Source organism: Pseudonaja textilis, chromosome 3 (assembly GCF_049901715.1).
Source record: "Pseudonaja textilis isolate UNSWEBS1 chromosome 3, rPseTex1.2, whole genome shotgun sequence".
Classification (NCBI taxonomy): Eukaryota; Metazoa; Chordata; class Lepidosauria; order Squamata; family Elapidae; genus Pseudonaja; species Pseudonaja textilis.
The window spans coordinates 104,369,563-104,394,334 of NC_141992.1; the positions used below are offsets into that span (position 1 = coordinate 104,369,563).

Here is a 24,772-nt window from a genome sequence, read left to right on the forward strand (position 1 = left end):
CGAAATCGCGATTGTCCACGGTTTTGATCCGTCGCCGCTGGAGCACCCTGAGCCGCCCGGATTCGGGGTTGAAGCCATCCTGTAGAGGTGGTGAAGAAGGGGGAGCCATCAGCGGGATTGAGGAGAGCCTCATCTTTCCTCCTCGGCTGGCCATTCCACCCTTTCCCAAAAGCGGTTGCAGCAGTGGTCAGAAATGGCCACCTCAAAGAAGAACCCAACCGGACAAGATTGTGCAGGAGGAAGTTTGAAGGAGAAAGTTTGACTGACCGGGTTGAATGGAGAACATCTATTTAAGGTACCTGGAATCTGAATTGTAAAGACTAATACTATTCCTAAAAAAGATTTTAAGCTGCGAAAGAGAAGGAGAAAGGAAACGGAATTGGCTTTTTTTCCTCTAACATCAACAGCTTTAACTGACTTGGAACATTAAGAAGAAGAGATTCGAATAAGAAATTGATACTAATCAACTTTGACATTAATAGGCTATTTCTAGCTGAAAATAAAGTGTCAAAGGGATAAAGATTCTTGGATAATTTAAAAACTTTCTTTAAAAAAAAGAAAGCAGCTGAGGGAAAAAGGAAAAAGGAGGGTGGAATCTGGAAAATGGGTGAGACCACCTGGAACTTAAAAAAAATTGATAGTGGAATTTTAACAAGGCTTGCAAAAGACACATTGTAGCTGAAACTTTGTTACAAGATAACAAAGCCCCTGGAAAGAGAAAGTGAGAAAAGAAGGAAGAAACAGTTTTGGATTATTGGATGATTCCTGGAACTTTGGATGGAGGATCCTAATGAAATAAAATAAAATCAATTGGGGGTTGTTTAAATTTTTAAAAAATGGCATCACTCCTTGAAGAGTTAAAAATGAGACTTAAAGAACAAAAAGAAGAAGCACAAGATAGAAGAGGATCTTTTGGCTTCGTATTTCAATTTTTAGAAATGGAGATCTTGAACTATGAAAAACAGCAAGAAATGCTGGCAGAACAAGAATGGCAGGACAATGAAGAAACCATCTTTAGTGACCAAATAATTTTAAGCGGGGTAAAAAGGGGAAAGGGGGTTAAAAACTTAAGCACTGAAGCAACAACCAAAAAAAGAGTAATTTGAAAAGTAATCATAATATCAGGAAGAAGCAGAAGGGAGGATCACAGAAGGGAGAATCAGAAAAGGGAATAAAAAGGGGAGGGAGAAGAAGAGGGGGAATAAGGAAAGGAAAAGAAGCTACAAAAGACAGAAACAAGATATAGAGGTACAGGAAAAACGTACAAGAATTAAAGGTATGAACCTATTCAAAAGACACAGAGACAATGGTTAAAATTTAACTTAAGGAGAGGATTCTACAAGGGTGCATCAGATAGCATTGTTATATTAGAAATATGTTATATTAGAAAATATGTTAGATGATTAAAGTGACAGAAAAAATTTCTATTGATGTGTAGTGGAATATTTGTTTGTAAAGAGAATAAGGCTCTCAATGATTTAAAAAGAACGTTTAAAAAAAACTGAAACAGAACATGGAAGATTTTTATCAGTTGGCAAGATGAACATGAATAAGAATAATAACTTTATCGACTACTTTTAATAACTATTGTTTGGTTTTTTTATTTAAAGACAGTAATAAGTAAAATATGAAATATAGATGATTAAAGTGAAAGACAACTGATATTACTAGGTAACGTTTGTTAAAAGAAATAGAAATGTAAAAGATTGTTATTAATATTAATGGCAGAGCTGTACTTGAATAGACTAATTATTCCATTTACTATTGTTACACGTATATACACAGATGTATATATACGTATATACTTTTTTTTTTAAAGAATTTAGTGTGTATTTTAAGGGAATGTACCAAGCAGAATTCGATTGAAAATAGGTATGTGTTATAAAATAGAGGTTAGAAAATGAATGTTATAACTGTAAAGATGTAACTTAAATTTTTGAATAGGATTTGAAAAAAGATACAAATGTGTTATATTCCAGTCTAGTAATTACAGGGGAAAATTTTTTTTATGAGAAAAGATAATATGAAATTGTAAATAGGACAGACAAAAGTGTAAAAACATTGATTAGAAAGATTTTAAAAATTAGAAAAAGATACGTAATTGAATTAAGAAAGGAATGAGATAATTTAAAATAAGGCTATAGGAAGTAAAAAAAAGGGGAAAGCTATTGAAAAAATTGCGAAAAAAGTTAATGTCAAGGTGGTGCTCCATTCAAAATTTAAGAAATACTTAAGACTCCTTAATTAGAGAAAAGATATATTTTGCTGAAAATGAAGTGGTAGCAACAGTAGAATTCTGAATCTGAGAAATTAGGCGCGCAGATCACATATACAAAGTGATGGAAATGTTCCCACCCCAATAGTTCAAATGATTCTTCCAATTAAAAGTTGTGAATATGATCATGTGGACATCTTCAGGTGGTGATGAGGCCTCTGTCTGTTGACCTTGGCATATTTTGATAAAGATTTGCAGCTGCGCAGAGAAAAGAAAGCTAAGCGAGAAATAGAAACCTAAACAGGAATTTATACCCTCCCTGCTCATTTACACAACACTAGAATGTAACACCTCCAGTTTTCTTCCCAGACTTACCCCCTCCTCCCCCCATTACTTATGGCAGCCAAAAGATGCAAAGCAATAGTAGAAGATCTTGAAGGCTGACAGTTATAAGATATGGATTAGAATGTATAAGATAAATATGTATTGAGTTTATGTCTGTATGGAGAAGTGATAACCCCGGGCCACGCTGTTCTCAAAAAAAGATATTTTATTTGTATTTGTATGTTTTGTGAAAACCTAAATAAAACTTTTATTTAAAAAAAGATAATACAAAATATATATTTTAAAGATCAGTAGAGCTCCAAATTAATGTTTCACAATTGATTTTCAGTGAGAGGTACAAAATGGACTGAAATGATGGACAAAATTTCTGTTAGTATCAATTCACCTTCTGAGACAGAAAATTGTTATTAGTGTAAGCAATTAAATGTTCCAAGCAAAGATACATGGACAAAACATGGAAAGCAGCTTTTTGGTTTGTGTGCTAAACTTTTTCCCAAAGAAGATCTTACTGCTTTTTTACTCAGAATACATTGTTTTTGAATTTTTATCTAGCGGCAGCATGGTATCTGTCTGGCCCAGGGGTGGGTTTCTTCTAGTTCTGTCCACCTCTGTAGAACTGGTAGCTCTGTTTTTGCCCACCTGCCTGCCCGGGCTCTTACCTGACTTTTATTTCCTGCCTTTTCAACTTCAGCTGCTGTGCAAGGCACAGCTGCAGTTAAAAAAGCAGGAAAAAAAGTACTTTTTCAAAGGCTGCTTCTCGGCATGCAGCGCTGCTCATCTGTCCAGGCACCAGGCTGATGAGGATTTACAGGCGTGCAGCGTGCAGGGAAGCACATCGTAAATCACCGAACCTCGTAAATCACCGAACTGGTAGTTAATCCTGTAGGATCCCACCCCTGGTCTGGCCTACTGAAGTATGCTAGTTTTATTTTATGTATATAGTTCTATGAAACCCTAATCTTAACCCCCAACAGGCAACAACCATTTTCCTGCCTGCTGTCCTGCTTTTGAGCCACCTGGAACTTCCTGCCAACTTCTCCACTGATTTGGTGGTGCGAAGCATGCAGGAAGTTGTCTCGCCTAATAGCCTTGGGATTTGGTTTCTTTATGAAGATTTTGAAGCAAAAATGTCCTTTGGATAAAATGGTTTCATATGACCATGTAGTTTGCTTAATGATTGCAATGAGTCACTTAACAATCATCATAAAATCTAGTCCAGTCATGTGACGCCATGATTCATGACCGAAATTCCAGTTCCAATTGTGGTTAATTGTAATCTAATACTTAAATTGTAATCTAATACTTAAAACTACACATTGTTACTTTTATACACAATACCTTTACATGTGTAGTTTTAGATATATCTCATACCCTGTCTCTAACCATATGTTTTCTCTACCAGGTACATACCTACACAATAGGTTCTCATACTGACCCTGTTATTGACCATTTCTCAGTCCTAGAAGTTGATGTTGGAAGACAACCAGAAAGATATAAGCAGGTAATCCTCTTTCTATAGCATGCCTGATAATAGCAAATTTCTAGATATTCTGTGGCTATTTCACTCAGGGATGGGAAGGGGGAGAATTCTTGCTAAGAGATTATGCTGTAGTTTTACTATACATGTAGAATTGCTTTGTCTACAGATCATTTGGGGGTATATTGCTCATCTAATAGAGATCTCTAAAGCTTGCACTGCTATTACTTTACAGAAACCATATTACTTTCTGTTATTTTGCAATAATTAAATATACTTTGTTCTTCATTTCTTCAGTTGCTGAATTTTGTGGAATCTGATTGCTCCCATCTAGAAGCATTTTTGAAGTGGAAGCCTATGGAATCCCTTTATTGGCATTGGATGGTATGGCTCAACAATGTGGTTATAAAAAGTTACGGTATTTTTTCTCCATAAGACACACCTGCCCGTAAGATGTACCTAAATTTAGAGAAGGAAAACAAGAAAAAATATTTTGAACTGGAATCTGAGAGGACCACAGATAAGTGTCCTCTCATGTGCAAACTCTGCCTATTAACTCCTGCACTGTGGAGAAGAGATAGAAGAGGCGGGCAAAGACAAAGATAGAAGAGGTGGGGTTCAGCACTGTAAAAGGACCCTACCGCCACAGCCCGGGTGCTATTCACCAAAGGACCAGCAACGTGACTTTAGGGGGGAAAGAAGTGTGTCTTATGGAACAAAAAATACGGTACCTATTTTTTTTTAATTTCTGCTTTCAGTCAAGATTAGTTTATAAAAATTCCCCCTACAAAATTGAACAAAATTATCAAGTGCCTCTTTAATGCTTGTCAATATACTATATTTCAGTTAGAGCTCTTGTTGAGGTTAAAAGCAATGGGTAATTTGCTATTTATACAGAATGTTTTGGGAGGTCTTAAATTTAGTTTCTAAAATGAATTTTTTATAGGTAATTAGTATTTGATTTCTGTATAAATGGAAGGACCATTTGGAGCTCCAGTTTGAATACGGAAATCAGATTCCTGGATGTTTGAATGTGGATGGTTCTTTATTTGCCTTGTTCTGAACTGCCTTCCTGTTCTGTATTTGGTTGTAGTTGGTGAGTCATGTAGACAACATTCAAATTAATCAAATATTTGGTTCAAGTTTTAGAGTAAATTAGTCTGAAGACAAAATGCATGTATGTCAGAAAAGTATGTCAAGTACTTCCCATAATAAGAGTTAGCATATATTACATACTTTAGGTTTGGATTATAAATAGTCCTTGACTTACGAACACAACTGAGTCCAACATTTATGTTGTTAAGTGAGACAGGTAGGAGGAGAGGTAGAGAGGGAAAGATAAGTCATAGAAAAAGAAAAAAGACTGGAGAAAGGAAAAGGAGAGGAGGTTTGGAGAAATTAAAAGAGAGAGAAGCCCAGCTGCACCCGAAAGGCCAACCCAAGAGACCGGAGGCCCATTGAAGTGAGGTGAGCAGAGAGGCAAACTGACTGTAGGCAGCAAAGCCAACCTGTGAAGAATAACGAGGTAGCTGGTGAGTCAGTGAGGCCAGCTGTGAAGCACGGAGGAAAAACAATTGTGGAGCAGAGATTACTTTTACTATTACAGATTACTATCCTTTTCTACTACTACATGTAGGGACGAATGACACAAAAAAGGATTTGAAAACAATATTGAATAATTATGAGCAGCTAGGCAAGAAAGTCAAGGACTTAAGCACACAAGTAGTTTTTTAATCTGTACTGCCAATGAAAAGATAACATCCGGTGAGAGAACAAAGAATTCTAGCAGTGAACCACTGGCTAAAGGGTTGGTGTCGCCAAAAAAACTTTGGATACCTGGACTGTGGTCTGTACTATCTCTATCATGGGCTTTTGACTAGGGATGGGCTACACCTCACAAAGACTGGGAAGAATGTTTTCAGAAAACAACTGGCTCAACTTAGCAGGAGAATTTTAAACTAAAATTGAGTGGGGAAGGTGACCAATCTTTAGGATCTCCAGGACCTAACTCCAAGGAAAAACCCCTAGAAAGCAAGTCAAATGATGAAATAAAGAGGGATGGGAAGGAAGACAAACTCAAATAGGAGACATAGGAAGCATACCCAGAGTCAAAGGTAAAGATCTCAAGTGCCTATGTACAAATGCACAAAGTCTGGGGAATAACAGGTAAACTTGAACTATTAATACATGAAGGTAGATATGATGTAGTTGGAATTATAGAAACTTGGTGGGATGTAACCCATGGCTGGAACATACTGATAGAAGGATACAAACTGTTCAAAAAAAAACAGACTCCATAAAAGAGGAGGTGGGAGTTGCATTGTATGTAAAGGACCACTATATTGCAACAGAAATGCACGAAACCAAAGACAAAAACCTCCAAGAATGCATATGCATCAATATAAAAGAAAAAAAAGAATGACATGGCCATAGGTGTATACTATAAGGCAGAGGTCTCCAACCTTTTGGACTTCAGGGACCAACAAACTCATAATTTTAAATCCTATGGACCACTAATATTAATTTTGACTGACAGTGACTTGCTGCCATTGGTCGGGGAGAGAAAGAGAGAGAGAGATCCAATCTAATCTTGGAGGACTGATGGTGTTTTTCTCTCTCTCTCTCTCTCTCTCTCTCTCTCTCTCTCTCTCTCTCTCTGTCTCTGTCTCTGTCTGTCTCTCTCTCTCTCTCTCTCTCTCACACACACACACACACACACACAGGTCCCTCACACACACACACACACAGGTCCCTCACACACACCCAACCCGCTCCAAGGCAGCCACATTCCTAACCGGCTTTTCAGCTCCGTTCTCAGCGGGAGAGAGAGAGAGATCGGATCTAACCTCGAAGGGCTGGTGGTGATGTTCTCTCTCTCTCTCTCTCTCTCTCTCTCTCTCTCACACACACACACACACACACCCCTCATAACCCCTTCAAGGCAGCCATATTTCTAACCTGCTTTTCAGCTTCATTCTCGGGGAGAGAAAGAGAGAGAGATCCGCTCTAACCTTGGAGGGCTGGTGGTAATGTTCAGCCAAAAGCAGAAGAAAGAAGTGGAAAGAAGCAGCCTGGTGGCCAGGCCAGGTGCGTGAGGCACATGGGGCAAGTTCCCCCCCCTGCCCTTTCCCCCTGTTTGCAAGCCTTGTTTTCCCACAGGCCATGTGGGCGGCACAGCCTTGTATTCCCGCGCAACCTGGATTAATTGCTTTGAGGGGTGCTTTGGGAGTGACATTTCTCTACGGACCACCAAAATTTTCTTGCGGACCACCAGTTGGCGACCACTGCTATAGGGCACCCAATCAAGCAGAAAAAATAGATGTCCTTTTTGCTAACCAACTAACAAATGTATTAGGAAACACACTACAATAGTGATGGGGGATTTCAACTACCCTGACATCGAATGGAAGAGTAATTCTGCACCTCAAATAGGTTCCTATCCAACCAAAAGTTGTCCAAAAGGTAGAGAAGGAAACTAGAGGGACAGCCATACTGGACTAATTCTTACAAGCAAAGAAGATGTGATTGAAACTGCATGAAACTTGGGTGAAAATGACCATATCATACCAGAATTAAAAATAATACAAACACAAGCAATATAATATAATATAATGATACCAGAGTCTTAGATTTTAAAAGAGCTGATTTTCATAAACTCAGAGAGAACTTGGGAAAGATTCCTTGGATGAAAATCCTAAAGGGGAAAACAACTCAAGAATCTTGGGAAACTCTGAAAAATAAGATCATAGAAGCCCAAAACAAGAAATCCAAGAAGAAACCAGCATGGCTGCACAAAGATGTCTCTGACAAATTGAAAGACAAAAAGGACAACTACAAAAAATGGAAAGAGGGACACACAACTAAGGAAGAATATCAGCAGATAGCCAGAATCTGGAAAGATTAAGACAGAGTGAACAAAGACTTGCAACAAAAGTAGAAGATAATTTTAAAAAAGTTTCTTCCAACATATAAATAACAAGAAAAAAATCAAGGGAACAGTCAGACCACTAAAGAGAGAAGATAGAAAGGAAGTAACAGGAAACAGAGAGAAAGCAGAGCTGCTTAACTCATTCTTTGCATCGATCTTCACGCAAAAAGAAACTATAGCTCAATCTACCAAAAACATAACTGTAAAAGATAGATTAGAAACAAAAGTTAAAATAAGCAAAAAAAATAGTAAGAGAACACCTGTCTGATCTTGATGAATACAAATCACCGGGACCTGACAGATTACATCCCAGAGTTCTAAAAGAGCTGGCAGATGTCATCTCAGAACCATTGTACCACAACTTTCAAAAATCCTGGAGCACCGGGGAACTACTAGAGGACTGGAAAAGAGCTGATGTGGTTCCCATTTTTTTTAAAAAGGGAAAAAAAACAGACCCAGGAAATTACAGACCAATCAGCCTAACATCAATATCCGGGAAGATACTGGAAAAGATAATGAAAAAAAAAAATCAGATCTGCCAACAACTAAGTAATAACTAGAAGTCAGCATGTTTGTTAAAAACATCATGCAAAAGCAATCTTGATGAAATTGATAGACCAGCAAAATACTATGGACATAATATATTTAGACTTCAGCAAGGCATTCAACAAAGTAGACCACAACTTACTTCTTGGTAAGGTAGAAAAAAGTGGGATAGATAGCATCACCATCAGATGGATTTGTAACTGGCTGACAAACTGTACTCAACAAGTAGTCCTTAATGGGTCTAAGTCTACATGGAGGGAAGTAAGCAGTGGGGTATCACAAGGTTCCATCTTAGGCCCAGTACTCTTCAATATCTTCATAAACAACTTAGATGAGGGAATAGAAGGGGAATTTACCAAATTTGTGGGTGATATTAAACTGGCAGGAATAGCCAACACTCTAGATGATAGGCTCAAGATCCAGATGGACCTTGACAGACTTGAACTCTAACAAAATGCAATTCAGTGTAGAGAAAAGCAAAGTCTTATACTTAGGCAAGAAAAACCAAAGGTACACATGTAGACTGGGTGAAACCAGGCTTAATCACAATAACTGTGAAAAGGTTATTGGAGTCTTAGTGGACAACCATTTAAATATGAGCCAAAAGTGTGCAGTGGCAGCCAAAAAAGCCAATGCAATCCTAAGTTGCAGAGGGATACAATCGAGATCAAGTGAGGTACTAATACCACTTATAAAGCCTTAATAAGACCACACCTAGAGTACTGCATCCAGTTTTGGTCACCAAACTACAAAAAAGATGTTGAGGCTCTAGAAAAAGTGCAGAGAAGAGCAATCAGGATGATTAGGGGACGACACTAAAGCATATGAAGAACAGACCTGGGCATGGCTAGTCTAGTGAAGAGAAGGACCAGGGGAGACATGATAGCAGTGTTCCAATATTTGAGGGGCTGCCACAGAGAGGAGATGCTCAAGCTATTTTCCAAGGCACCGGATGGCCAGACAAAGAATAATGGATGTAAACTGAACAAGGAGAGATTCAACCTGAAAATAAGGAGAAAGTTTCTGACAGAACAATTAACCAGTGGAACAACTTGCCTACAGAAGTTGTGGGAGCTTCGTCACTGGAGGCTTTCAAGAAGAGATTGGACTGCCATTTATCAGAAGTGGTGTAAGGTCTCCCGCTTGGGTGGGGGGTTGGAGTAGATGATCTACAAGGTCCCTTCCAACTCTGTTAATCTGTAATTTACTGCCTATTTTATAACATTTCTTGCCCCAATTGTTAAGTTAAATCACTGCAGTTGTTAAGTTAGTATCACAGTTGTTAAATGAATCTGCAATTGTTAAGTTAGTATCACAGTTGTTAAATGAATCTGGCTTCCCTCATTGACTTTGCTTGCCAGAAGAGGGTAATCACATGATCCCAAGACATTGCAAAGGTCATAAATAGGAATCAATTGCCAAGTGTCTTTTTTCAGTGATGATGTAACTGTCAACCTGACAGTAACTTTGAATGGTCACTAAATGAACTGTTGTAAATCAAGGACTACTTGCACTTGCTTTTGTTATTCAATTGTGTGATATATAATTGTTTAAAAGTCTGAATATTGTGGTTAAGCTTTAAGCAAATCATAAACCACAGAATGAAATTCTTAACTACATTGTATCCATATGGACTAAACACTGTTCTAAATTTCAAAGTCCTATAAAACTAAATAAAGACTTTTTACATCCAAATTCTGGATGTAATACTCATCCATGTATTGAACCAGTGGTGAGATTCAGCCAGTCTGGTCCGGTTCAACCGAATGGGTAGCCATTCAATACATGGATGTGTATTACACCCGGCCACGCCCCTTGCCATTCCCAGCCACTTGCCTCAAATGAGGCTGAAGATATGTTGCTGGAGCTGAATGGATGGGCTTTAAAGCATTTTAAAGTAGCCTGGAGCCTCTTTCTCTCCTCTCCCTCCTCCCCCCGAGTCTGCGCCTATCCCATTTGGAAGATACTTAATTTTGTAGTTGCTGACTACGTCCTCCATGCTTCCTAAATGAGGTCGATCGAATGGGAAGTGGCTGGTGGGTGCAGATGTGAAATTAATCCTCCTTTCTATAAAATCCATTCAGAAAACACAAACAGATATGGTTTAATTCTGCTTCAACCCAGATTGCAGGAGAGAAGTTTAAAATTATTATTTAATTGACTAATTCATTGGAAATTGCTCTGTTATGGCTTTTCATGGGATGTAGTGCTTATGATGGGCTATAAGCAGGTAATACTCAGCCTTAAAATTATGTTATGGAGGTAGAAAGGCAATTAGATTTGCTGGCCTTCCTAGGTATGATTTTCAGTAGTCAGTCTCTGCTGTTTTACACTACTAATATAATTAAACCAAATACCTATCTCTAAATTTAAGACAGCACTAACTCTAGAACATTTTAATGGACTAGGAATAGCCATCCTGGAAGAGATAGTTTGGTGGTGATGGGGACTTTACTCTTTAAAGCTGTGTCCTTGTAATGAAGGGGCAGTTTATATTACATTTTGATAGATTAATCCACCAGTAGAAAATAGGTAACATCCATTTGAGGTCAATCCATGCATTTAGTGAGGAGGAGGCGGAGGCAATATTAAATTAGACACCCCTCCCCAAATGGGGCAATCCAGTAGAAGTGCTTTGATGGTTCTGTCCAAGCAGAGACACAAGCGTAGTAGGTATGGAATCTTATTAAAACAATTCATACAGAGATACAATGCTCAGTATCTTTAAAGTTGGTAATTCTTTCATGTTACTGATTTGATAGTAATCAAATGATCAGGTCTCATGCTGCCTGCGTAATTCTGGGAATTGAAATCCACATGTCTTAAAGTTGCTAAGCTTGAAAAACACTCAGAAGTAGAATAACTTCTTGTGAGCCTGGGTTATTTTCCTGAATTTTGGGAATAAGGAAATTATCCTATTGTGCCTGGTGCAGAGATGCAGCTGAAATCTAGTTAGATGCTAATCGGAAGGTTAAAGCCGCAGATACAGATAGTATCTTACAACCATTTGTTTAGCCTCCATTCAAAGTTACAAGAGCACTGAAAAAAGTGACTTATGACTGATCCTCTCACTTATGACTGCTGCAGCAACTCCATGTGGTCATGTGATCAAAATTCTGGCGCTTGGCAACCAGCATGTATTTAACGATGGATGCAGCATCCTGAGATCATGTGATTGCTATTTACAACCTTCCCAGCTGACATCTGACAAGCAAAGTCAACAGAGAAGCCAGATTTGCTTAATAACTGCATGATTCACTTAATTGCAGGGATTGCTTAGCAACAATGGGGAAAAGTGTTGTAAAATCGTGTGTGGCTCACTTAACTGCCTTGTTTAGCAATGGAAATTATGGTCCCAATTTTGGTCATAAATTGAGGCCTACTTCCTTTGGGATGCCTGGGTGATTTATGGTTCACCAAAACCTCCAATTACTTTTGTTATTCAAGCATAGTAAGAAAATGTTTACATGTAGTTTGCTGAGGATTACCAGATTAACAGCAAAGGCTCAGTGCAGAAGCCAAATGTTTGCAAGTTTCTGATGATAAGATTTTGAAATAGTTCCACCAGGTTTAGTCACTGTTAGGACAGCAAAAGATACAAATTTTCCTTGGCTGTTTATTTCAGTGTTTACATATTATTTTCCTTTCCTGAAGGCCAACTCTATCAAATGCACCCTCACCACACATGTAAGGCTAAGCAGTAATCATATAATACATTACATGAATGTTATCTTAATCAAGGTTGATGCACACCTCGTAATCTTATAAGGCAGCACTTCTCCAGTCTCTGAAAATCCAGCAAAATCAATAACAGCAGTTCATCTGCAGCTCTCAAAACAGTTATTCTTCAAATTATTAATATAAAGTCAGAATAGAGGTGTTCTGAGAAAATGTACTGGAAATATGATTTGAGTATTGGTAAATCTGAGCCTTTGGAATCAGTAAAACTTACTTTCCAGTAAATGTACATACTGGAAATTTGTGAGCACACAAATCAAAGCTTGCCATTATGCAAGGGTTGAACTAGCTGAAGTAGTATCTTAATTATCTGCAGTTCTCATACATTTATAGGGAGCATTTTGATCATCTTGGTTTATTGGTGTCAGTGCTTGTCAAAAGGAACTGGGAAAGTCAGTCTGCTTCTGGATTAATCCTTGTTCAGACAGTCCATTTCAGCAGGAAACTAAGAAAGTTGCTGAATTGCAGCATTAATTTTATTGAATGTTAAGTCTGTGGGTGTGGACAGAATTTCAGGCATTTCAGTTGGAAGCCAGAATGAGTGGAAACTGAAAGAAAAACTAGTAAAAATGTATTTGGATTTTACAGACATCCTTGGTGAAGCGTTCTGTTTAAAATTCTATACAAACTAATGGTTACCTTGGGTGATAAACTGCTATGGCTTTTTCCTGTATCAATTTATTTATAGAATGCATATATAATGATTATATATTTTTTCTGGCTTTATGATCTAATGAGGGTAAAATTATTTGGAACAGAAGTTGCTCTGCTGCTTCCAAACTAAATGATGGCTAATAAGGCAGGCAGTCTTTTTGTCACCCAGCATGGGAAAATATATATGCAATTAATAATAATAATTTATTAAGTTTGTATGCCACTTGACTCCAGCAACTCAAGAAAATCTGCTTCATCTAAGGCCACGCCCACCCAGTCACATGACCACCCAGCCACACCCACCCAGTCACATGGCCACCAAGTACGCCCACCCAGTCACATGACCACCAAACCATGCCCATCCAGTCACATGACACCAAGCTATGCTCACCCAGTCACCAAGCCACACCCACAAAACTGGTAGTAAAAAAAATTGGAATCCCACCACTGTGTTGAACTATAATAAGATTAATTGTAATATTACTTATTGGAGACATCTTTGTTCTAGTAATGTTCATTTTCCAGTATTTTCTAGTTGAATCTGTTCTGCTTAAGAAATACATATACTGTAATTTATATATATTTATGTGGTACAATCTTCAGGTAGAACTAGTTGTACTTTACATTTTGTAGGGTAAATTTCTCTTGCAGATTATATTTATGAAAAATTAATAAAGCTTTGAAACTTCCCTCCTCCCTCACCCTCCTCCCTCACAGGAGACTGTTTTGAATATGGTAACAGAAGATACCCAGAACCACACTATGTGTTACAAGGACTGTTTTTTGCCAGGTACTGACTTGGGATGCCATAATGTTAGCAGAATTATGGAAGAACTCGACAAATGTAAGAAAGATCTTCTGAGTCTGTACCAGGAGTTACATGAGCATAGAACCCTCAAGAAACTGGCTTGCTATGGAGAGGTAAGACCTGTTAGAAATCCAATTGGGATTAAGACTTCCTCTTTTTCGACTTTTAATGTTAATTTGTTTTCAATCTTTTGGGTGGGAAGTTTAAGTTATGGTTTTTCTCAATGAAGGAATACATTTGCATATGTTTAAGATTGTGACTTACTAGTGTAATCAAATGTGTGTATCAAACACACACACACACACACAAAATTTATACAATATAAATTAATATAGAGTGCTGAATTACAAAATTCTTACAAAATTCTAATATTTTGACACTTATTGTTGTCAAATACAAATCTTCAATAAACTGCACAGCCGGATAGAAAATAGCCCTAGAAAATGGGCAAAAAAACTTCCTTTCTATTTCCCAGAAAGAAATGGTGGCAAAACCAAACTTGTTGATCTATGATAAAATTTTATCTTTTAAATTGGGTGACTCAATATTAAAGCTGAGGGAAGAACTTGAATCAGAAGGTTATGTTTGCCACTGGTTTACTTATCAACAACTAAAAGAAAGATTTAAACTGGACAAAAAATGCTATGAATTTGACTGTTAAAAATGAATTGGAAATTTTATTATGTGGAAATGATGAACATATTGCTAAGATCCATAAAATGTTATTGAAATTGAATTTGGAAAATGAGTATGTAAAACATTGTATGATTCAATGGGCAAGGAATTTTGGATATAATGTGATGCTTGAACAATGGGAAAATATGTGGATGAAGTGTTTAAAATATACATTAAATTATAATCTAAAAGAAAATTTCAATAAGATGATGCATCATTGGCATTTAACACCAGATAAGCTGTCTAAGATGTATAAAGGTATGTCAAATGAATGTTGGAAGTATAAAAGTAAAGAAAGGACTTTTTATAATCTATGGTGGACATGTGATAAAGCAAAAAAAAAGGAATATGATTCATATTTTAATACAGAAAATTTTGAAAATGGAGATAAAGATGAAATCAGAATTCTTCCTTTTGGGTCCAATGGAAACAGACCTGGAGAAAAAATTTGGAACTTTGTTACTATATATGTTGACAGCAGCAAGACTACTATATGCACAAAAAATGGAAGGATACTTCATTTCCTAACATGGACAACTGGTTGTACAGATTGATGGAGTTGGCTGAAAAGGCAAAATAGACTCTTTTGATTAAAGAAAATAATATAAGTACTTTTATTTTCACATGAAGACCCCTTCTGAACTTTGTGCTTGAAATGGAAATGAATGAAATGTTGGTTTTGGGTTTTACTGATTAGATTGATAGATTTTTATGGAAATGACTTGTTCATATTATTATGAAAAAAACAAAAAGTTGTGATTTGATGTTTCTTTTTTTCTTATCCTTCCTCACTTCTCTTCCCCCTATTCCTCCTCACCATTTTCCTATTTACTTTCATATTTTGTATCTTATTTTATTTTATAACCCAATAAAAATGTTAAACACCAAGACTACTTCCCAGAGACATGCTGGGAAAAGGAAAACCACGCTACAAACCAAAATCAAAACCCAGAATCAAGAGGCCAAATAGTGGTCAACATGTCCAGTTGTCTGCTATCTATCGCAGAACATAATATTCTACAAATAGGCCTGAACTATAAATACTGCATAAAAGGCCTCAACTATAAATACTGCACAAATATTGCTGATCAACTAGAATTCTTGGCAGTTTTAGAAGGAGCATTAAAAACCACAGAACTTCCCACAGAGATTCAAGAAAATATCATATAAACCATTATACCACAGATCAGAAGAAGAGAAGAAAAAAACTAACTACAGCAGTCCTCCAAAATCTAAAAAAGGACCAGATTATCCTCATCCTATCAGAGTACCATAGTAATTTTGGACAGATCAAAACACAAAGAATTACTAGAAGACAAAGAAACTTACTTCTATTGAATACCAATCCAATGCAGAAACTAGACAATTGGAACAACAAAGTGACCTCACCAAGAAAGGCTAAATTAATGATGAGGAACAGTGGCATATGAGAAACGGAACCCATTTTCCCATGCTTCCATGGGTGCCCCCCAAAACACAATCCTGATACTTTTCAGAGTTGCAACAGAGCAGGACTTCAGCCCTATGTCTGAATTGCCTACAAAGAACCCTGAAATTTCCACATTGAAGGAATGGATCGGTCAACTACAAAACATTTGGCTGGTAGGATGCAAGGCATTTCAAGAAGCCAGAGATGCCTACAAAAGCCAAGCCAACAAAAAACAGACTGAACCTAAAAAGTGTAATGTGGCAGATCAAGTATACCTCTCCATGCATTACCTCCAATCTTTACAGCCTTCAAAAAAGCTTTCCTTGCGGAAAGTCCACCCCATTTTCCATTACAGTTTGTTAAAGCCTAAGGTAGTTCAAGACCAGCTACTCCTCCTGTCCCTCAGCCATTCATGGTGGAAGGGGAATAGCACTGTTTCAAGAGTCATGCTTTCTTTTGCTATCTTTTCAGGAAAGCATGACTCTTAAAATGGTGGTAGTTCAAAGGAAACTTTTACTGAGAGAGTGATTGCAGAGAAGTCTTTAACCCCTCAACTGATCCCCAATCCACCAGTAGCCAATAATATTCCAGTGTTATGAAAATTCCAAGGTATGTCAGCTTGATAGCAGTTTATTCTCAGGACATTGCAACTTTGTCTGCAGGCTGGAACTGGCTGGGAGGAAGTCCATCCATCGCATAGACCTGGCTCCCATCCCATGCATTACAGCAAAAATGAAAGTATGAAAAGAATCTGGCTCCAGCACCTGCCCCCTCCTCCAGAATGGCAGTGTCCCGATGGGGACCTGACATGCTGCCCCCCTGAAAAAAGGAGATGTCACACCTGCAGGGATAAACAGAACAAACGGGAGACAGAAACAGAATATTAGACTTATTTATCAAAGTATTGATTATGAAACCGCTTGAGCAACTTAGGGGCTCTAACGTTGTTTGTTTACCCATTATTTTGGGAGCTTGAAAATCTTTCCAAGCTACCAAGTATTGGATTGTGCCCCTGTGCTTCTGGAAATTTAAAATCTCTTTAACTTCCAAGTGCTATTGCCCTTCTACCATGAATGGCTGAGAGACAGAAGGGGGAGCTGGTCTTAAAGGGTAAACTACCTCAGGCTTTTACAAACTGCAATGGAAAACAGTGGATTTTCCACAAGGATTTGGGCATGTCTAGTTCTACTGTGACTGGATTAATAATATATTTGATGGGAAACAGTCCTATAAACTTTGGCCCAGGCTTCTTGGAAGGCTGTAAGGATTGATGGTAGTGTATAGTAGAGAGGTATACTCGACCTCCCACATTAAGCTTTTTAGGTTCAGTCTGGGTTTTTTTTCCAGCTTGGCTTTTGTAGGCATTTTTGGCTTCTTGAGCGCCATGTGCACTATTGGCCAGGTGTTTTGTAATTGGCCAATCCATTTCTTCAATGAGGGAATTTCGGGGCCCTTCATGGGCAATTCAGGCATAGGATTGCATTCCTGCTCTGTTGCAACTCTGAAAAGTGTGAAGACAGTACTGCTATGAATCAAATTACTGTAGGCCACTTCTGCAAAAGGTAAAAGGTCAGTCCAGTTGTCCTGTTGGTAGTTTATAAAGCATCTCAGGTATTGTTCTAGCACTGACTTAATCTGTTCATAGCTGCCTTTCATCTGTGGATGCTGCAAAGAACTAAGTCTCTGGTCCGTGCCTAACAGGTACAGGAAGGCTCTTCTGAAGTTGGATGTGAATTGGAACACCACCACCCCCGCTGAGATGATACATTGGGGAACTCCATGTAGCCTATAAATGTGATGCAAAAATAATTTGGCAAGTTCTTTTCCCATTGGTATTTTTTTTCTTGGCATGGGATGAAATGAACCTGTTTCTAAAACAGATCTGTCACCAGCCAAATGACTATGTTTCCTGTGCTTTGGGGGAGTTCCACAATAAGGTCTATAGAAATCTCTGTCCAGGTTGCTGACGGCTCAGCTACTGTTTGGAGCAGTCCTAGAGTCTTTCCTTATCTCTGCTTAGCTAAAGCACAGACAGGGCAACTTGACACATAGCTTTCAATATCTTTTTTGAGGGAAGACCACCAGAATTGTCTCTTGATTAAGTGCAGGGTTTTTACAAATCCAAAGTTCCCAGCAATGTTTGCATTGTGGCAGGTTTGCATAATTAGGAGTGTTTGACTGTCTGGTACATATAGTTTTCCCTCCCTCCCAGGCCAGTCAGTCCTGGGTAGAGCAGACATTGTTGTACCTTCAAAACTACTCATTGTCAGTAAGCACTTTCATGAAAGCTGCAGCCATGTCATTACTAACAGATCATTTTTCTTTTCCCTGAGCCCTGATGGTTACTGAGGATGCACGTTGACATTTTGGAAGCAGTGATTTGATTATTTCTGCTTTGGGGCAATTATATTGTGGCATTCATGATAGGGCATCAGCTAGGAAGTTCTTTCCTGCTAGTAAGTAGCACAGTATGAAGTTGAATTGATGAAAATATTGTGCCCATCATGCCTGTTTAAGAGAAAGCTTCCAAGGGGTCTTGGATGCCTCCAGATTTTTGAGATCAGTCCACACTTGGAAAGGGATTTTACTCCCTTCTAAGAAATAACTCCAGGAAAAGAGTGCCCGTCTTACTGCATAGGCCTCCTTCTCCCATATGGTCCACTGGTGTTCAGTCTCTGATACTTTCTTTGAAGTGTAGGCACACAGCTGTAACTGCCCTTTCTTGTTCTCTTCCATTAACATTGCTCCAAAAGCCATGTCACTGATGTTGGCCTGAATTACAAAAGTGTTCTCTGGGTCTTGGTGGTGAAGAGCCATTTAAGTTTTTCAAACGCGGCTTGGCACTCCTTTGACCATTTTAATGATTGGCTAGGGTTAGGTTTGTCTCCCCCTTTGGTTTTTTAACAGATTAGTAACGGAGAGGTCTATCTGAGTGAATGAGGGGATGAATTGCTGTAAAAGTTCACAAATCCTAGGAAGCTTTGCAGTTGCTTCCTTGTGTGGGGTGGAGCCCACTCTAGCACCAACTCGGACTTTTTCTGGGTCAGTCTCTTCATAGGAGATTCAGTAGTCAAAGTAATCTATTTTAACTTGATGGAATTTGAACTTAGAAAGCTTGGCATAAAGTTTAGCAGTGCACAGTTTTTGAGAACTGCTCTAACCAACTTCACATGCTCTTCCTTCATTTTGGTATAGATTAAAATGTCATCCAAGTAAACCAGAAGCCCTTTCACAAATAGTCATGTAGCATCTTATTTATTATTGCACTAAGACTGCTGGAGCTCCCTGTAGTCCAAAGAGAAGTAACCTAAATTGGAAGCAGCAGAGCAGGCAGTTAAATGTTGTCTTCCGCTCATACCCTTCCTTGATTCTGGTGTGCTTATACACCTCTTGCAAGTCCAGGTGGTGGGGCGATTCCTCGCTGGCTCCTGGGCATCCCCGCAGATCTAAGGCCAACTGTGTTCTGGCCCATATGGTGGCCATCAAGTTATAGATTGGTACCCAGCTGGCTGGAGTTGAAGTGCCAAGAGCTTCCTTCACTGTTTACAGGGCAGCCCCACAGGCCAGATCTAATCACATCACAGGCCGTATCCGGGCTTTGAGTTTGACGCCTCCAGACTGGGACAGTCACTTATCTGAGCAAGTGTAGGTTCTGCTGGACTAGAAGACCTCCAAGGTCACTTCCAGCTCTTATCCTATCCTCCCCTACCCTACCCTTTGTTGCTCTTCTATATGCTCTTTCTAGGGCCTCAGCATTGTTTTGTATTGTGGCAACCAAAAGTGGTTGCAGTATTCCAACTTTGGCCTCATTAGTGCAATATAGAGCAACACTATACTTTTAATACTATGCTTCTGTTGTTTTTGATGCTAGTCTTCTATTGATGCATCCTAGGACTGAATTATTTTGTTCTGCTTGTTTGCATCTTCAGCACACTGTTAATTCATACTTAGGTGATCCATTAGGACACCTAGATCCTTCTCACAGTTATTACAATTGAGCCAGGTATTGTCTGTTCTATCCCAGTGCATTTGGTTCAAGATCATGTCTGCCAGCTCCTTCAGAACTCTGCAATGCAATCCATCTGGTCCTAGCAATTTGAACTTGTCCAGGTTGGATAGGTGTTTTCTTATCATTTTTTTTGTCTATTTTGACTTTCATTCCTATTCCACCTTCTACTGTACTATTGGGCTGTTATTTCCTGTAAAATGACAGATGCAGAGAATGAATTAATCAGTTCTACTTTCTCCCTTTCTATCTTCTCCCATTATTTGACTGATCGTTTCCTTGACTTTTTTCTTCAAATGTTTTTTTTCTTTTCTTTTTTTCTTTTCCTTGACTTTTTTCTTCAAATGACTTTTTTCTTCTTTAAATGTTTCCTACATTTAAAAAAACATTTTAAAAAATTATTTTTGTCATTTATTGCAAATCTTATTCATTGTGAGCCTTAGCTTTCCTGACTTCATTCTTGTAGATTTGGGTTATTTATGATATTCTGTTTTAGTTTACAGTTTGGGTTTACAACTTCTTTTTGGAAGGAAAATTAGTGAGATAGTGATGAATAATCAGTTACAGAGGAGCCTGGAGGAAATGGAGCATCAGGATGCCTTCAGTAGAGATTCAAGCCTGATCTGTTTCATTCTATGATAGAGCAGGACCTTTGCTGTGACCTCAAATATGAGGGAATGCAGTAAGAAGCTATCATTACAGAATATTTTCCAAGTTGGGCTATGTGATAATAACAATATTTCCTAGATCATGAGGCATTGGCAACAGCAAATTATACCTGTAATGTGATGTGATGTAATGCTACTCCATGGGAGAAGAAAATGACCCAGAAAATCAAGCTTATATAGAATGTAATTCTATGGCATTTTTGGACTTGGCTTAGTCTAGGATGGTCCCATTTTCCCAATTTAAACGGATTAAGTCTGTCCATATGTTATGGAATTAATGAGGTTTCACCATGCCTTCTGACTGACAGTTGGTGTTCATGGATACATTATGCCAGTCTTCTGCCAAGTTCAAAATGCCACGGAATTTCTAGAAGCCTGGCACTTTTGACAAATTTGCCATCAACAAACAAAATGTCTTTAAAAACAACAACAATCAACCAGCCAAAAAGGGAATAAAAAGATCCAAGCACCTCTCCACCAGCAATCAGCACCCTCATCAGCCTAGATTAACTCCAAGATTAACATCAGACCAACAGTCAAGTAAATAATACCCTAATCAAGAAACTGCCAAGGAAGCCAACAGCAAACAGCCCAAGCAAAGAATCTCTAAGACCACCAACACTTTTAGGGCAAGCCACTAGAATTTAAACTGAGAGCAAACTGCACTAGCATTGAGGATGTTATCTAGTTTGGGTAATGAAATGTCTGCAAGAAAACAAGCAAGCTCAGAGAACACCAAGGAATAATAATAATAATAATAATAATAATAATAATAATAATAATAATAATAATAATAATAATCTTTTATTCATTAAACACGAATCTTAATCAACTGAACATTTAAAAATGTATCACAAATATAATTGACTGGTGAAGATGGTTGATATGGGTTGCTGCCAGCATCTTAGGTATCAACCTATCTTCTTAAAATGTACCATGTTCCAAGTAGCACAGTTTTTTGCAGTTCTCCTGCTGTTATTGCAGGAAGCTGCAATTTCGTGATGTATTTTGCAAAATTCTTGGACATGGCACCAAGTGCCCCGATGACAATGGATATCACTGTTACATGTTTCATCCATAATCGTGTAGTTTCAATGGCCAAGTCGTGATGTTTCGTGATTTTTTCCAGTTCTTTTTCTTCAACTCTTGCATCTCCTGGTATAGCGATATCAATAAATTGTACGTTTCAGTTTTCTACATCGGATATTTGGCATGTTGTGTTCCAAATGATGATCCATGTGTATTTGAAAGTCACACAAGATCTTCAACTTTTCATTTTGAACATTTTTTTCCACATCATCATCTTCTTCTTCTTCATCATCATCATCCTCATTATTAGTATATCTGCAGGTCCAGAAGTGCCCAACCAGGGCCAGTACAGGCTGCAGGAATGCCAGCGGCTGCTGTAGCCCATGGTCCCTGGTGGTGGGGGCAATACCACGGAGGCGCCAAATTCCCAAAGTTCCTCTGCTGGAAGTAAAATACAGAGGGGATTCCAAGGAGTTTAGATTCTTCTTAGCCCAAGCTTGGAATATGGGGATGACTTTGCCTCAGAAGCAGCCAACATGAGGTGTGTCACCAAAGCCCTAGAAGTTCACCCTTCGTAATGATGATGCCCCTAAGCTGAGGGATTATGACATGTAAATACCTGGATAAACTTTGATGTAATCTTATATGTATCTTATTTGCTCCTATTTAGAATATTTCTTTGCCTGTTACCTACGATGTTTTGTTTTCCAGGGCTAATACCTCTTTTGCAGGAGGGCAAATGTCACCCTCCAAGAAGTTTTCTTGACATCTTTTGCTGCTTGATTCTTTCGGCTGCCATAGAAACGGGGGGGGGGGGTTAATTTGGTATTTGGGGAGGAAGTTTGCTGGAGTGCGAAGATGTTCCTGTGTGAACTAAAAAGGAGGGGATGTTTTCCTGCTTACTGTGCAGCTGCATAAACTTATCTCTGCTAAGCCAAGGTCAACCGTCTTGGCATACCAGATGAGTGAGAAAGCACCTGAAGATGTACCTCATGTGACATTATACATATCTCAGATTGGATGATCAACCTGGACTCCTGGGGGAGGGAACTTGGGATAACTTTCAATATGTAATTTCTACGCCTATTTGCCTCAGATCTTGCTTCCTTTTGTCTCTGTCAGTTAAAACTCAGTAAAAGTACTTTTTCTCTATTTTAATGGAGTCAAAGGAATTCTTGTTTTTTAAAAAAAATTTTTTATTGAAAATAAACATTTAAAAAATCTTGAACATAGTGGACTTTCTTTGACATACATATCAGTCTTTACATTTTATACTAGAAAAAAATTATTAAGCAATATAACTATATATATATATATATATATATATATATATATATATATATATATATATATACACACATATATATATATACATACATACATACATACATACATACATACATATATGGCATTCAGCTTTGTTCGGGTATTTTCCCACGTCATTGTAGTTGTGCTTTTAAAGTTGTAACAACGTTTTGGCAGAATCTCATCTGCCATCATCAGGCTTCTGTATTGATGATGGCAGATGAGATTCTGCCGAAACGTTGCTACAACTTTAAAAGCACAACTACAATGACGTGGGAAAATACCTGAACAAAGCTGAATGCCATACATGTAAGTACCCGCGAAAACTTAAGAAAACATATATACATATTTACATTTAGTCTTTGTGTCATTTTATATATTATTCATTGTACTGCATTTCAATTACATCTTAGATTTTTAATTTACATTTTATAGATTTCCTTTCATATCACTCCATACATAGAAATTGTTCCATACTTTATAGTATTCTGATACGTCTTCTTTCAATTCTAATGTCAAACTGTCTTGTTCTTGGGTTTTAAATGAGGCACAGCTGGCAGTCTTGCTTATTGCTTTAACCAGAATCGGCATTATCTCAAGGATAGTGGAAACAGTCACTTTTTGAGATGCTCTATGGTAGACATTTCTCAGCCCAGTCAATATCAAGGGATGAAGGAGAGACAAATGTAACACAATATTTGCAGAAAATGGCCCAGATTCTGTCTCGTATTTTTCAACACGTGCAAAATGCCTTGCCACCAGTAACAACAGCACCATTGTATGTCCCACCTAGAGAGTGGGTTTGAGTAAAGGAACTCTTCCCGAGTGCAACCAGTGCCAAGTGGTCCAACCCTCGGCAGGTTCTTCTTAGCACACCCACGGCGGCTAAAGTTGAAAGCTTGGGTCCATGTTTCTAGAATAAAGAAGATTCCACCACCCCAGTGGGAGCGTCAACCCGTCACCGACTTGAAGCTATGTTTGCAACGAACCCCAGCTTCACCCGCAGACCTTTTTGATTACCTGGAATCCTGACTACTTGCTGTTCGTTTTTATAGCAATTTGCTTTTTGCTTTGGATTATTGCTTCCTGATAAAATTGCTGCATTTCAAGAAGGAAGCTTTGTGTGATTAAAGCCACAGTGAACTTCATTAGCCTCCATTAGCTTCCTACTAAACCTAGGTGCTCGACTATTTGACATGTCCACTGCGTCATCCAGCTCATGTTATTCCTTTTCCACAAGAGGCATTGCCAACTCTATTTGTTATTGAGGATTCTATTTCTCACGACGTCCTGCCATCAGAAGAGGGATTATGACAGTAATGACTATGAACTATGGCTCCAGCTCTTTTCACATGAAAAGGATTCTGATGATTTTGATTCTGAGTCTGAAACTGATTTCCCTTACTCTTGAGGCAGATGAAAATGTGTTATGAGTGTATAAAAACCACCCATACAGGAGCTAAAATCACGAAAACTCTGGTTTACCATTCAGATTATACCTGTTAGGGAATAAAATATACCTGCACACATGACCAGATACAATATGCCACCTGTTCCAAAGGTAGCCAAATGATGTGTCACTCTCCATAGGGAGTACTGTTCACCACTAAGGAATAGGTGTGTGCATTTGTGTGGGGAGATAATCATTATACCCAACAGTTGGCTTACAACCACACTATACTTGGGCAAAGCCCAGAAATGACTGTTTGTTTTGATACTTGTATATTACCTTGTTTGAAACTTGTAATAAAATCAGTTGTTACTAGCACAATTTCTAGAATAACAATTGTGGTTTCGGGAAGACAGGACAAGCCTTCCACAGTTCTTACTTTGACACCAGTACCTAAGCAATATTCACCATTGTTCCAGCAACATCCTATTGCCTTAAAAAGGGAGGAATGAAAGGATTAGAGAGAGCATACACAGAGTATATCTGGCTCAACCCTTGA

At 38.3% G+C, this 24,772-nt stretch overlaps 1 protein-coding gene and 1 long non-coding RNA gene across 4 annotated transcripts in view; one reads left to right on the forward strand and one right to left on the reverse strand.

Annotated features, from left to right (window-relative positions):
- LOC148126247 (uncharacterized) overlaps positions 1 to 24,772 on the reverse strand; it is a 279,757-nt gene that overhangs the window by 64,157 nt on the left and 190,828 nt on the right. The gene's annotated exons all lie outside the window — the stretch shown is intronic.
- Positions 1 to 24,772, forward strand: part of TEDC1 (tubulin epsilon and delta complex 1) — a 41,054-nt gene that overhangs the window by 14,783 nt on the left and 1,499 nt on the right. For 2 of the 3 annotated variants that reach the window (XM_087931996.1, XM_026703433.2), the window contains 3 exons: positions 3,963 to 4,061; positions 4,335 to 4,421; positions 13,621 to 13,824. In XM_087931996.1, the coding sequence (XP_087788122.1) occupies positions 3,963 to 4,061; positions 4,335 to 4,421; positions 13,621 to 13,824 (390 nt within the window). Of the gene's footprint in view, positions 1 to 3,962; positions 4,062 to 4,334; positions 4,422 to 13,620; positions 13,825 to 14,755; positions 15,144 to 24,772 lie in introns of those variants that run through there. The other variant, XM_087931997.1, reaches the window with a different exon arrangement.